The sequence below is a fragment of the Hibiscus syriacus genome, unplaced genomic scaffold (assembly GCF_006381635.1).
Source record: "Hibiscus syriacus cultivar Baekdansim isolate YM2019G1 unplaced genomic scaffold, ASM638163v2 tig00012409_pilon, whole genome shotgun sequence".
Lineage (NCBI taxonomy): Eukaryota > Viridiplantae > Streptophyta > Magnoliopsida > Malvales > Malvaceae > Hibiscus > Hibiscus syriacus.
In genome coordinates this window covers 55,494-70,920 of record NW_024062274.1, presented here as the reverse complement: position 1 = coordinate 70,920, position 15,427 = coordinate 55,494, and the positions used below count along the sequence as shown (strand labels likewise).

Here is a 15,427-nt window from a genome sequence, read left to right as displayed (position 1 = left end):
TATAGTTTAGACAATTATATTTACTGTAAAGATTTTGGTGATGGCATGTTTAAAGATATTTCTTCTTTTAAAGCAAAGATTAGAGTTTTGATTTGTGACGTTATTTCAGATAATTTTATTTTAAATCATTTTAAGATTTTAACGTGATTAGATATTTTAATTTTAGATATTTATTTTGACATTTTATTGATATATATTATGTTTAAATATTAATATATTTATTTATATTTTAAGATGACTTAATTGAACTAATAAATTATCAAAATGACGTTGTTACGGATATTATTTTTTTAAATATAAAGGATTTGTTTACAATTTAGGTTAATAATAATTAATAAATAAATGCGTAATTATTTAATAAATACGTCATGATATTCAATTTGACACTAAAGTCATCCGGCTTATTTATCATCTCAATATCAACACGTAAGGATGGTTAGCTATTCCATCTGATCATAAAAATCAGCTCTTCTTTCTCTTTTTGGTTTAATCACTCATATCTTGTCTATTAATTGATTATTTCAGATCAAACTTTGCAAGACCTATTATGAAGTCAATCCTCCTCCATTCGCAAATGCTATGATTCAAACTCCTAACATTGCTTAAGAAATTTCGTACTACCTCATTCCACTAGACCGACTGATCGTTGGAGATTACTTCTTTTTAACTCTACTTCAAATGATACGCTCATAATCCCTCTTTGATTTTTCTTTTGAACAGTACAGACAATATCAGAGTGATACTTTCTCATGAACAGTACAAAACAATGGTCAAAAACCGTAGAATCCAAATGTTTCCAGGTACCCTTTTATATTTTCCCAGCAAGCACTACACTTGTCAGCAATCTCATAATTCATCATAGACTCCGGTAAGGCAAAGAATAGCAACCATAACAATTGTGTAAAACAAAAATTAACCCCACTTCTTCAAGCAACTGATTGTACCGCTCTTTCGAAACTGTCTTCTGCGGACGACGCACGTTTAACAAGAATGTGCTCTGGATGTGTGAGTTTCAATTGGCTGCAATGTAGTTAAAAGCAAGGTCAGGGTTGGGAGCATTTGCTAAAAACAATCAACAACATAGGCTTCTCAATTAAGATCTGGCTGTAACATCAGTCGGTATCAATCAAATGAAATAATCTACCAAGACCAGGCCTAGAATTACTGATTGCGGTTTTAGTTCACTTGAGGTTTTAATATTCTGAAGCAACACTAATTCTAGATGAAGAAACATCCAGCATGCTCTTTTCACACAGAAACGCTGCTTCAACTTACATTGTTGAAATATCTAGTTTTGCATGGTATGCATGGCATGTCAACTCAATTAGGAATATATATATATATAGTCAACTTTTCTCAATTGATTTAAGGTTAGACAACATGCTATCTTCATGAATAAATTGGGGGCAGGAAAATGCAAAAGAAAAGGCAACTTGCCCCAGGAAAAGCTGATTTTCGAACCAGCTGACATCAATTTATACTGAGGCATCACATTTGCAAGATTTTCAAGCCTTGCTTAGGCTTCAAAGATGAAATACATGGAAAATAAAACAACTTTAGAGAATATGAGATTTAATTACAAGGATGGCTGAATCTCAGTTTAAAAAGGCATGCCTAACCTTTGTCACCGACTAGACACCCCAAACTAAGAACTTTGCAGTTTGGTTAGCAGACACGTACATATGCTATTTTTGTACTGCTGTACAATATTTGATAGAAACATAGAAGAAAGGATGTTAACATGAACAAAAGCTGAAAATTCCTATTAGGGTATCAGATCCGCCAATCCATCAAACAATTGTAACTACAGAACATGGACATTTTGTCATCAGCTTAGTAACTTAGAAAATGTTACCAAAACTTATAAAATTTCCAAAGTGATACAGGGGTACTCAACAAATAAAAGCCCGGACAAACAAAGATAGAGGATATGAAAAGCTAATTTACCTTAGGAAACGTGAAGATGATTTACCAAGGTGAAGGCTGCATACAACCAGGTTGGCCAGAGTTTCAGGATCCTTTGCATCCTATATTAATTGAAATAACCATTATCACATAAAATTATATAACCCAACTAATAAGTAGCAATGAAACTTGAGAAAGAAATATTAGGTGTCATGACAAATCCAAAACTTTAAAATTGACAAGAATATAAATGAACTAGAGGAAAATCCAAGCCTCGTTCAATATCATTTGACATCACTCAAAGGTTATATCAACTGAAACTTAATGTATAGCAAGTCTGGTCTAAAATCATGAAACACATTAAGTGTTGCAGTCATTCAAGGGTTATATCAACAACTGAAACTTAATGCATATAAAGTCTGGCAGAGTAATATAAAATCATGAAACACATTAGGTGTAGTCATTCCTGTTCATGGATAATCATAAGATCACCAGAATTGATAAATCATAGGTTTAAATCTAGAGAAATAAAAAATTGATTTCCACCATTTGAACTTACCTTATTAAGTGCTTCAAGTAGCAGTGTTTCAGCCTCATCAAAGTTTCCCATGTGCATACAGCAGACAGCCTTCCCATTTAGGATCAATCCAGTCATAGGATATTTTTCAGAGAAATCTTGGAAGATGAGATACGCTTCTTGTATCTTGGAACCACCCTGATTTGGTAGAATAACATTTTACAGCATATCCATGATATCCCGCTTATAGTATTATTAAAATGAAAATTATTCCATACCACTGCCAGATTCAACCATGCATTTTCAAGTTGAGTCAGTGTATGGTCCTCATCAATCTGTTGCATGACTCTCAGTTGTTTCTCTGCGTAATCTGATCGGTGCATCTTAATGAAGATTTGCACATTCAATGCATGACTGAGAAATGGAGAACAGAAAATTCCAGCAGATAAATCAGAGCTTCCAATTTGCTTGTACATATATAAGTTGCTGATGTTATGCTTTAGCAGTCAAAGGGTCAACTCAAATTCACTAGAAGGAACATAAGCCTTTTTCAGAGGCCCAGTAAATGGAACAATAACATTTCTGAAGGAATTGACGTTAACTCTTAATTTACATCTGTATGTATATTTGGTACAAGGATTTTACAGAATAACTCAACAACTTTCAAGCAGAAAAATTTCTCAAAGAAATGCAATATTAAGCCAGCATGCTATACAAACTTATGCATGTAATTTTCATCTGTGGAAAAGATGAGAGACCTGCATACGCAAGAAATATTTTATTGTCACCAGCTTATGAATTTAATTGGTTACTGTATATCTATCAGTGAAATTCCATTTAAAACTAATCAAAAGAGAGCACTGTGAGCCATTCAAGGCAGCATCTCAGCTAACTAGACGGCTAGGGTATTAGGGAAACCGAATGAACTACAAGTTGCAAAACCTATGCCAAAGCAACCATGATGATGAACAGTGACCGACATTCGCAAAGCATCAGCCTTTGGCAAACCTCTTAAAGCCTGGTGATAGTTAGGTGATGCAGACTATCATTGGATGGGTTTAACTAACAATTTTGGCTTTTACTTAAATGAACCTTATTTAGAAAAGTTATCCTTCAGCATCAGGGTCACAGGGTGTCAACAGCTTCAAAGCATAAATAAGTACTCCATGTTCTTTTATACCAACTAGACACAAATGAAGATAAAAAATACAGCTATATTTCCTTCTGAATATAAAATTGTAAGCAGGTAGAAACCACCTGCAAGAATCTGATTATAAGATTAAGACTTATTTTCACACTAAAGTTGCAAAGAAGTGAGCTAAATCTGCGCTGTGAAACCTAGAACACTTTACATTATGCTACACCTGAAGAAAAGAGCATAACTCAAAGGTTGCAGTCGGCTAGTACAAGTGGATTCCTAGTAGGAAAAATTCAACAAAATCCAGACAAATCTCGCAATTTCAAACAACTGACTTGCCAATATATACCTAGAATCCTGTCCTGTACTTCAGGTATTTGCTTTTAGCTATACCAAAGTAGGATTACTCACCTTTGACCACAAACATGGAGACAAGGAAAATTGGTTGGCTGAAGAATGTATTATTAACAATGCAGGACAATGCAAGTCAGGTGTCAACTAAATGCAATTCTTTTAGCACTACTGCCAAATATAAACTTACGAGCTCATATTCACTACAATGGTGGATATATAGCAGCATCGACAGTATTTGAAACAGATACAGAGAATACCTTACTGAAACTTACTATTATTGTTGTTGTATCTTGTAAATTGAAGAGATGCTAGTCACCATCTTTTTCAGATATTGGATCTGTTTGTTTAGATCTAAAATCTTTTATGATATGTAATTGCCATGTAAAATAGAATTTTCAGTTTGTGGATGATATACAGGTATAAAGTGAAACAGATATGTGAAGCTAAATGTGCAGGAATTAAACCTATTCTGATCCATTTAAACTGCAAAGTGGTGCAACATTGGTATTTTTATAACACAGTTTTTTACTGTTTTTTTTATATAGGAAAGGTTATCCTATGCTCATTTTGATGCAAGTTCCTCTATTTAATGGATCATTTCTAAGGGCCACAAAGAATAGTCCAGGAACCATAGTCTAATCCTTAACGCTTACACCACCTACAACAGTTAATTTCCCCCCCCCCCAATATGACAGATTAGTAAAATGCAGTGCATTTATTTCCATTTCCTATTTATGCGTATGTAACAATTTATGCGTGCTTTCATTTACATAAGAGAGAGACAGACAGACAGAGAACTTACATGTTTCTATTATCAGAGGTCTGAATTCTAGCACATTGAACTAGGCAACCGGAAATTTTGGACCAAGATGAAATAACAGAGGATTCAGGGTTGTATAACGTTTAATTATACTGATTCATGTGGAATTCAGTCAGTATTTTTATTTCAAACCAACCTCAAATCCTTCCTTCTCAATTTTGTTTTCTATCTAATGACCCTTTTTCTTCTATGCTTAAGACTTCAATTTGAAAAGTCTAAAGAAGTAAAGATCTAATGATTTTAACGGTTTAAGAGGCTAGATGAATTAACAGTACAAGCAAATGTTCATCAATTTGACCATATATATAACAAAGAACAATAATCAACTAAGCTTATTTTAACTAATAATAGAATGCAAGTATGAATGAAAATACAGTGGAATGAGAAAACTCACAGTTCCATGGTGCCACCAGCATTGGTGTGTTTAAGAGCTTCACTATAATCTTCTTCATGCATGAAAATTATTCCAGCAATCAACCTTAATGTCGCATTGTTTCCAATTGCTGGATCTGCCAACCACTCTTTCAAGCTCGCAATTATTGATTCCTAATTGCCATAATTCAGTAAAACCCAACCGTAAATCCCAAATCAAAACAACATATTTTCCCCATTCTTATTGCAGATCTGTACTTATAACAACAAAATTCAAGAAGATCTAAAACGAAATTCACCTTATCATGAGGGTTGGAGAGATATTGAGCCAGCAATTTAACGGCTTGGAGAGGAGTAGCGGCGGAGGAGTCGATCTCATTGATCACCAGCTGAGATTTGAGAAACAGAAGCGAGTATTAGAGTTTGCAAGTATTAGAGGAAGAATTAAATGAAACTGAGTAGAAAAAGGGAGGGAGTACCTGGTAGCTGCCGAGGGCGATGTAAGAGCGGTACACGAGGCAGTCGCGCTCGACGGCGTCTTCGGAGGAGAGGATGGGAAGATCGCTGTTGTTGATGGCAGCCTGATAGGACCCCAAGTATAAATTGTTCCTCAAATTGAACAAGTGATCCGGTGCTGCCGCTGCTGCCATTTTCCCTAACACAGATCTCAAACCAATTTACAAATGTATTTTTCTTCTCTTTAAGATTTTAAAATTGTGTACAAGGTTTTGTAATATGCAATTGGGTAACCTATCCTAACAGTTAGTAAGTTATTATATTGGGTAAACTATGAGTTTAGTATCTAAACTATTAATTTTGATCTATTTTGGTACCTAAACTTTCATTTTTTTAAAATCATGCCTAACGTTTAGTTTTTGTTTCAATTTAGTACTCTTTAAAAAAACTTAACATTAAGTTTTGAAAAAATTGAAAGTTTAGACACTAAAACAAACTAAAATTGATAGTTTAAGTAATAAACATGTTAAGTTTCTAATAGTGGGCACTAAAATGAAACAAAAACTAAACGTTAGATATTATTTTAAAAAAATTGAAAGTTTAGGTACTAAAACGGACCAAAACTGATAGCTTAGTTACTAAATGTGTAGTTTAGCCTATTATATTTTGGGTAAAGTACACAAATGTCCCCCGATTATAGGATATTACTTTATTTAATCCTTCAACTATTAAAAGTTACAACATGGTCCCGGACTATAGGGAGTTATTTTGTTGAGTCTCTCAACTATTAAAAGTTACAAAATGATCACCCGACTATTCATTATGTTCCAAACTCATTCTTTTACGTTAAAAAAACAACGATCCTCTAAGTTGGATATTAACATGCTGACTAAGATACGATAGTTGTTTGAGATTATGAGATCATATTTTATCATGTCTCAGTCAATATGTTAACGTTTTAGCTCACATTGTCATTAATTTTTTAACAAAAAAAGGACGAATTTAGAAAATAATGAATAGTTGGTGATAATTTTGTAACTTTTAATAGTCGAGGGACTCAACAAAACAACTCTCTATAGTCGATGGACCATTATGTAGCTTTTAATAATCGTGGGACTCAGTAAAGTAAGATCTTATAGTCACGAAACCATTTATGTATTTTATCTTATATTTTTATGGATTAATATAAAAATGGTCCAAAATATATTTTTTATTAATTTTAGAGAGTGTTTGGTTCGCGAAAAAGATACTTTGAGAAAGAATAACCTATGATTGAGAATAATGTTTATAATGACTTGCGAGGAAAGACTTGTGTCTTATAGAGAAATAGATATTGTGACTAAGTAGTTAAACAATATTGATTGGCCTTAAAGGACAATTATTGATATTTGTGACCTATCAGCACCTATGTATGTGTGTAATCTCGTATGACAATAGAATATTCGAATATATCTGATTACGTAGCCTGATTTTTAGTGATACCAGACAACCATTTCTTATCTAATGTCGGTGGGAACTGTTATCGATTGTTTTAGACTTTTAGTAGACCAGATTCCTCTATCACTGATACTTGGTTGCTTACGTGACACTAAATATCATTATTATTTATTACATGATTGCTTTAACGACATTAGGTATCGTCATATATATTATCTGACTGCTTAGACGAAACCGTATATTATTATTGTCGATTATCTTTAGTATGACTATTTATTACTAGGTAATATCGAATACATCATGGTTATTTATTACTTAACTATTTGGTGATATCAAGTAAGTAATGGTTTTATAAGAAAACATAACCTTACCGACAATAAAAGAATATTGCAACTAAGATAAGAGGTCATGTTACTATCATAACGAATACGATTATCAGGGGCATTAAAAAATTGGATGGCGATTAATGAAACTCCCCACCCGAAAATTTTTCAGACGGTGGGAATCGGCATGCAACTGCATGTTGGACAAATGTTTAGATTTTACCGCATTTATGTTTGCTTTTCTCTGTAGCTTGATGGAGAGGTTATAATGGCACTGGCACTAATTTCAATCATTTTTTCTTCCTTGCATTTAATCTGTTAATTACTATCACAGCTTTCATTCATTTCAATGCCACTTTTCCCTCTATATGTAAACCACGATGGATGCATTTCAATTAGCAGTCGACAGTCATGGACATGGACATGGTTCGTAAAAATACTGTAAGCTCGTTCCTTTTCAGCCTCCTGACTCTGGTTCTGATCGTAAAGAGCGATGAAGCTCGTCCTCTTCAACTTGGAAATCAATACGTGACGACGTCAACGGAGGACCAGGCGGCAGCGAAGGTTTCGGTGGGGAAGAAAGAAGGTAAGAGCAACTATGTGGAGTGGATATGAAGAACTTGCCACCTTTTCCCTTTCCCTTCCTGGACATGCCGTTTGCACCGCCACTTCAACTGCCGCCATTGCCATTTACACCACCTTTTGGTAGAACAAGGTTATTAATCTTGAGGTCGTGGGATCGAGTCCATGGAGGGCATTTCATAATTCGGAGGTCTCTTACGGAAGCTGCTCTCAACCTGGTGTACCCCATATATATGGGAAAAAGAGACAGCCATTTTTTTGGAGTTCCAAACGCTCCACCATTTTCCGGCTTCTTCGTGCTGTCTAGTATTGTGTTAAGTGGTCTTCGGGAGTGTCATTTGTCAAGTAATAAAGGGTTTTTTTTGTTTCCTTGTATTGGCATGTTAAGTTGACATGAAATTAACGTCTCTTTATGCATTATGAGATAGAGATGGAGACAGAAGCAGATTTATTAATGAGAAAAGTCTGCCACGGCAATAGGCAAAATTGACCCTAAAATACTAAAAGTCTACTTAGTTTTGATCCCAAAACAAACGCGGCAGATAAAATCACCTTGTTCCGTCCTGTAAGCTTGTTTAACACCACCTACAAGATCCTATCAAAGACACTGGTACAACGTGTGCGACTGATCCTCCAACGTGTTATAGGGCCATACCGAAACAGTTTTCTTACGGGTAGAAGCTCAACGGAGAACATCTTGATGGTCCAAGAAGCAGTACATATGATACGATGACAAACTTGCAAGGAAAGAAATGATCTATCATTATGAAGATAAATCTACAAAAAGCCTACGAAAAGGTTAGCTGGGACTTTCTTAACCAAACGCTATTCGACTTCCCAAAAGAGTTGAGGGAAATAATAATGTTTTGTGTCAAAACGTGCACCATCGAACCATTATGGAACGGAAGGGTCACGGAAAGCTTTGAACCTCAACAGGGGCTACGACAAGGGGACCTGTTATTGCCATATTTATTCATCCTTGTCATGGAGCGGTTGTCACACATGATCTTGGAGAGCAAAGTAAAGGGTGACTGGAAAGCGGTAAAAATATCAAGAGGGGACCAAAAATCAGCCATTTATTCTTCGCAGACGATTTGCTTTTGTTCTCAGAAGCAAAAGTGGAACAGGTAAATCTAGTCCGAAACTGTTTGGAGGTTTTTAGTCGAGCTTCGGGCTTGGAAGTCAACTTACAAAAATCCGAAATGTTTGTGTCCCCAAAATATATGCCGAGAACTTGCAGGGGAACTAAGCACTTTGAGTGGTATACGGTATACCTTTGACTGAAGACTTGGGAACAAACCTGGGAGTCTCTATAATACATAAAAGAATCAATGCGAATACATATGCGCAGGTAGTCGATAAAGTGATGAGAAAGCTAGTCGGATGGAAAGACAAGATGCTTTCGATGGAAGGACATAGAACACTTATTCAATCGATCGGTAAGACAACAATCCCGTTGCACACAATGCAGACAACAAACCTCCCTGTGACAATCTGCAATAAGCTAGACAGCCTTAATCGAAGTTTCCTTTGGGGAGGAGGAACCGAATGTAGCGACAAACACCTAGTAAATTGGGATAATGTCTGTAAGCCTAAAGCAGTAGGAGGCTCGGGCTACGCAAGGCGAGAACCACCAACTTAGCACTATTGGTTAAGAACGGATGGAAGATACACAATCGGCAAGAAGCTCTTTGGTGCAAACTGCAAAGTATTCTACGCTAAATACTTGAAGCAAACAAGCTTCATAGAAACGAAAGGGCAAGCAAACAATTCGTTAACATGGAAAAGCATCCTTAGCACACACAACATAATAAGAAAGGGAAGTAAACATCAGATCCAGTCGGGGGAGCAAATGAGATTTTGGCACGACCGGTGGGTAGGAGAGAAAACGCTAAAAGAAGAATACCCGGGTATAGACACGAGCGGAAGAGATGAAATAGTGGCACACTATACCACAAATGAGAAGACATGGAACCTACACGAAATACAAAACATGATAACGGAGAACACGAAGAACCAAATACAAGGGACCCCATCCCTACTACAAACAACGGTAAGCAATATGATAAGGTTTACTGGGGACATTAGAAAGATGGCAGATTTACAGTGAAATCAGCTCAAAAAATAGCATCAATGGATGATAGAGGGGACAAAGGAGAGAATAGGTTGGACTGGGTTTGGAAGGTAAACACCACGGAAAGGATCAAATTCTTCATACGGTTATGTCTCCTAAACAAGCTAAACACCAACGAGGTCAGAATGAAGAAGACGATAACGTAGGAAGCAAGTTGCAAGGAATGCAACAGTGAAACAGAAACAATAGAACATATTAAGAAACTGCAAAACGAATAAAATAGTTTGGAGAGAACTAGAGGCAGAACATCAAGACAAAGATTTTGACACCAGGGAATTCAAAGAGTGGATAAGTGTTGCGGAAGACGGCTATCAGATAGAGCAAAATCGTAACTGATAATTTGAGAAAATAAAAATGAAGATAAAAGAGACACAAAATTTACGTAGAAAACCCCTAAAAATTTAGGGTAAAAAACACGGGCAACGGTAGAAGAATTTCACTATGAGAAAATATGAATTACAACCTCTCTCGATCTACCAAGGAGAAAACAATGATAATTCTCTCTCGATAAAAAGGAGAAAACAACTATCAAGAAACTCTCTAAATTCTCTCTAGTATTGAAAGAAAGCTAGAATGATTTGGGATAGTTTTGAAGTTAAATGGGATAAGGTATTTATAGCTAAATCTTAAGGACTTAATCTTATAAATACCATAAATTTTAATGATTAAAGTTTGTATTTTGCCCATTTAATTTTCAACCATTGGTGCACCTAATTTTGACAAAATTAGTGCTGCCACCGAAAGCAATTGAACAATTGCATGTTCACCTAAATCAATTGCACAACTTGTTTGATTTTTCCACAATCTCCCACTTGAAGATTTGATTGGAACAATTATATCTTCACACTATTCTTTCTACCTTGTACCATCATGTTGCTTACGTCTCTGACAGGCCACAAGAGGATCGACACCAGGTAAATTTATCAGCGTTGATCGCCTTCGTCATGAAATCTGCTATGTTGTCTTTGGTATGGATCTTCTGCATATCTACCGTTTCTTCTTCTACCTTTTCACGAATGAAATGGTACTGAACTCGTATGTGCTTAGTCCTTGAATGAAATGCTGGATTCCTTGCTAGATGCAAGGCACTTTGACTGTCACAAAACAGAGATATATACTCTTGATTGTGTCCAAGCTCCTCCAATAGCATCTTCAACCAAATTGCTTCTTTACTGGCTTGTGTAGCTGCTACATATTCTGCCTCTGTTGTGGATGTAGCCACAACTGACAGTAATTTTGAAACCCAGCTTACAGCTCCACCAGCAACTTTGAACACATATCCTGTAGTAGATTTGCTTTTATCCAAATCCTCTGCATAGTCAGAATCTACATACCCATTGATTAGTAAGTTTGATCCTCCGTAACATAATGCAACATTTGAGGTCCCTTTGATATATCTCAGGATCCTCTTCCTGTATTCCAATGCTCTTTGCCTGGATTCGCCATGTACCGACTAACCACTCCTACTGCTTGTGCAATGTCTGGTCTTGTGCATATCATAGCGAACATTAAACTTCCCACTGCTGATGGATACGGTACTCGAGACATATTCATCCTCTCTTCTTCACTGCTAGGACTCATACTGGAGGATAATTTGAAGTTAATAGGAAGAGGGGTAGAAATTGGCTTACAATCTTGCATGCTAAATCGTGACAAGATTTTCTTCAAGTAATTCTTTTGTGAAAGCCAAATCTTCCTATTACTTCTGTCTCAGTGAATTTGCATCCCTAGAATCTTGTTTTCTGATCCCAAGTCCTTCATTTCAAATTCCCTAGCCAGTTGTGCCTTCAATTCTTTAATATGATCTTTGTTGGGTCCTGCAACCAACATGTCATCCACATACAACAGCAATATAACAAAATCGTTATCACCAGACCTCTTGAAATAAGCACAAGGGTCTGCATTAAGTCTGTTGTATCCAAGGCACATAATGAAGGAATCAAATCTCTTATACCAACACCTCGGCGCCTGCTTTAGACCGTACAGAGATTTGTTCAACCTGCAAACCAAGTTCTTCTTTTCGTCTTCTTCAAAACCTTCAGGCTGGAGCATATAAATCTCTTCTTCAAGATTTCCATGAAGAAAAGTTGTTTTAACATCTAGCTGTTCCAGATGTAAATTCAATGTAGCACACATTGCCAAGACTACTCAAACTGTTGTTAGTCGAACCACAGGAGAAAAAATTTCATTGAAATCAATACCTTCTTTCTGAGCATATCCTTTGACCACCAGTCTTGCACGATACCTCTCCACTTGATCGTCACCATTTCACTTGATTTTGAAAACCCATTTGTTACCAATTGGCTTCCTTCCTTGTGGTAGTGACACAAGGTCCCATTTATTATTTTTATGAAGGGCTTCGATTTCTTCTTGCATCGCCATCATCCACAGTGAAGCATCTGAGCTGTTTATTGCCTCCTGATATGTTGATGGCTCACCGTCCTATGTTAAAAGACAGTATGCAACATTTCCTTCTATAACATAATCTGAGTGCCAATTGGGAAGTCTTCTCACACGATCTGATTAACGAGTTGTTGGAGCTTCAGAACTCTCTGGATATTGTTCATCATGTACTGGTTCTGCTTCAGAAGAATCTCCTTCTTCAAACTCTTTTTCCACATGTATCTGAGTAGTCTCTGACTTTTCAGCGCTATCATCATCTTCTTTTCTTTGTAGTTTATCTTCTACAAAGATAACATCCCTGCTAATGATCATTTTGCAGGCAGTGGGATCCCACAAGTGATTCCCCTTTACTCCATCAGCATACCCCAAGAATTTGCATTTCCTGGATTTTGGATCCAACTTTGAAATTTCTTGGGAGTTGTACATCACGTACACTATACTTCCAAATATATGGAGGTTTAAATAATCAGCTGGTTTTTCAGTCCACGTCTCCATTGGTGTCTTCAGCTCTATTGCAGTTGATGGAGCTCGATTCACCAAATAACAGGCGGTATTGACTGCTTCTGCCCATAATGATTTTTCTAGGCCTGCATCCCTCATCATTGCTCTTGTTCTTTCTAACAAGGTTCTGTTCATTCGCTCTGCCACTCCATTTTGTTGAGGAGTGTTCGCCACTGTGAACTGTCTTTTGATGCCTTCTTTCTTGTAAAAGTCATCAAATTCTTCTCTTGTGTATTCTCCTCCATTATCTGTTCTGAAACACTTGATCTTATTTCCAGAATCAAGTTCCACCCGCGCTTTGAAGTTTTTGAAAGTTGAAAACACGTCTGATTTCTTCTTAATAGGGTGCACCCAACATCTCCTCGAGTAGTCATCAATAAATGAGACAAAGTATTTTGCTCCACCTAGGGACATTACTGGTGCTTGCCATACGTCAGAGTGAACCAATTCTAGAACACTTTTGCCTCTAGAATTTGATGTGTTGAATTTCAACCGGTGCTGCTTACTTGTTATGCAATGCTCACACAAAGGAAGTGATACATTTGTTAAGCCTGGAAGTAGCTTTTGCTCCACAAGGACTTTCATTCCTTGTTCTGACATGTGTCCAAGTTTCTGATGCCATAGCATTGCCGAATCTGAACTACATGAGGCAACATAGGCTTATGCTTCTACCAAAGTCTCTCCCTTCAGCATGTACAAGTTTGCAGCTATTTTTTCGTCTTTCAGTACCACAAGCGCTCCACGGAACACCTTCATGATTCCTTTCCGTGTTTCAATCTTGCTTGCATTATTATCCAACAATCCGTAGGATAATAAATTTTTCTTCAGGCCTTTCACGTGCAGCACATCTCGAACAACTTTAATTGTTCCGTCATATATCTTTAATTTGATGGTTCCCACGCCAACGATCTCTAAGGCATGATCATTGCAACTATAAACAGATCCTCCTGAGACAGGTTCATAATGATGAAACCATTCTCTTCTTGAGGTCATGTGATATGTTTCTCCCGAATCAATGAGCCATATATCTGCAAATCGTTTTCTTCCTTCCACGGTGGTTTACGCTTCACAGCATAGAGCATCTCCATCATCTGAAGTGTTTGCGGTATTGCCTTGTGGATTGAAGTTTTTATTTAGACTCCAACAATCCTTCTTCAAATGACCCTTCTTTCTACAGTTGTAACACTTTAAATTCTTCTTGCTCCTCGACTTCGATCTACCATGTTTTTGACTGTTGTATTGGCCACGTTCTGTTGATCTTCCTCTCATCATTGTCAACGCTTCTGCTTGTTGCAGATTTACTTGTCTGTCTTCCTTGTTCTTGCGCCGCTTTTCTTCTTGTAGAACAGCAGCTGCAACATCATCAAAGACTAGACTAGTGACATTATTGTTTGTCAAGTTGATGATGAGTTGATCATACGAATCCGGTAGACTTTGAAGTAGAAGTTCAGCACGTTCTTGTTCTCCTATTTTACAACTTAAGGATGTAAGCTGAGAAAATAAAGTATTCAGTGTATTTAAGTGCTCCGTCACTGAAGTAGATTATGGCATACGGAGAGTGTATAATTTTCTCTTAAGGAAAATTTTATTGTGCAGCGATGTGGCCTTGTACAATTTGGTGAGAGATCCATATCTCCTTAGTTGTCTTCTTCTCCTCGATGCTTGACAATACTTCATCTGCTAATGCTAGATGAAAGTTTGCCATAGCATTCCCGTCCATTTCAATCCATTTGTTGTCATCTGTGAAATCCACTGGCCTTTTACTGATACTTGCTAGACAACCGTCTTTCCTCAGGATGGCCTTCATCTTCAATTTCCACAATGAGAAATTTCTCCCATTGAACTTTTCAATATCAAATTTCGTTGTCATATCTTCTTTTACGGATAGCTCCCACTATTTCACTATCGTGAATAGTTATCTGGAACCTTCAAATAATGGGTAATAACTTCTTACTTTCTTATGTTGGAGGATCCACCTTTTGGTGGCAACCACAAAGACAATAAGCAGATATTACACACTTAAATCTGACTCTGATACCAATTGTTGCGGAAGACGACTATCGGATAGAGTAAAATCGCAACTGATAATTTGAGAAAATAAAAATGAAGATAAAAGAGACAAAATTTACGTGGAAAACCCCTAAAAATTTAGGGTAAAAACCACGGGCAACAGTAGAAGAATTTCACTATGAGAAAATAGGAATTACAACCTCTCTCGATCTACCAAGGAGAAAACAATGATAATTCTCTCTCGATAAAAAGGAGAAAACAACTATCAAGAAACTCTCTAAATTCTCTCTAGTATTTAAAGAAAACTAGAATGATTTGGGATAGTTTTGAAGCTAAATGAGATAAGGTATTTATAGCTAAATCTTAAGGACTTAATTTTGTAAATACCATAAATTTTAATGATTAAAATTTATATTTTGCCCATTTAATTTTCAATCATTGGTGCACCTAATTTTAACAAAATTAATGCTGCCAC

General features: G+C 36.4%; 1 protein-coding gene across 2 annotated transcripts; it reads right to left on the bottom strand.

The window, feature by feature from the left end:
- Positions 1-727: 727 nt before the first annotated feature.
- LOC120205389 (coatomer subunit epsilon-1-like) lies at positions 728-5,756 on the bottom strand. 2 transcript variants are annotated; one of them, XR_005524025.1, is made up of 8 exons: positions 5,586-5,756; positions 5,406-5,495; positions 5,129-5,280; positions 2,701-2,836; positions 2,465-2,620; positions 1,948-2,027; positions 865-1,020; positions 728-833 (listed from the first exon to the last, which is right to left on the bottom strand). XR_005524025.1 is itself a non-coding variant. In XM_039205280.1 (7 exons), the coding sequence occupies exons 1-7, from the start codon at positions 5,754-5,756 to the stop codon at positions 927-929; spliced, it is 879 nt and encodes a 292-aa protein (XP_039061211.1). In that variant the 3' UTR covers positions 728-926. The 2 variants fall into 2 exon arrangements, 1 of the variants encoding a protein (XP_039061211.1); XM_039205280.1 differs by having other exon boundaries at positions 728-1,020.
- Positions 5,757-15,427: the final 9,671 nt, after the last annotated feature.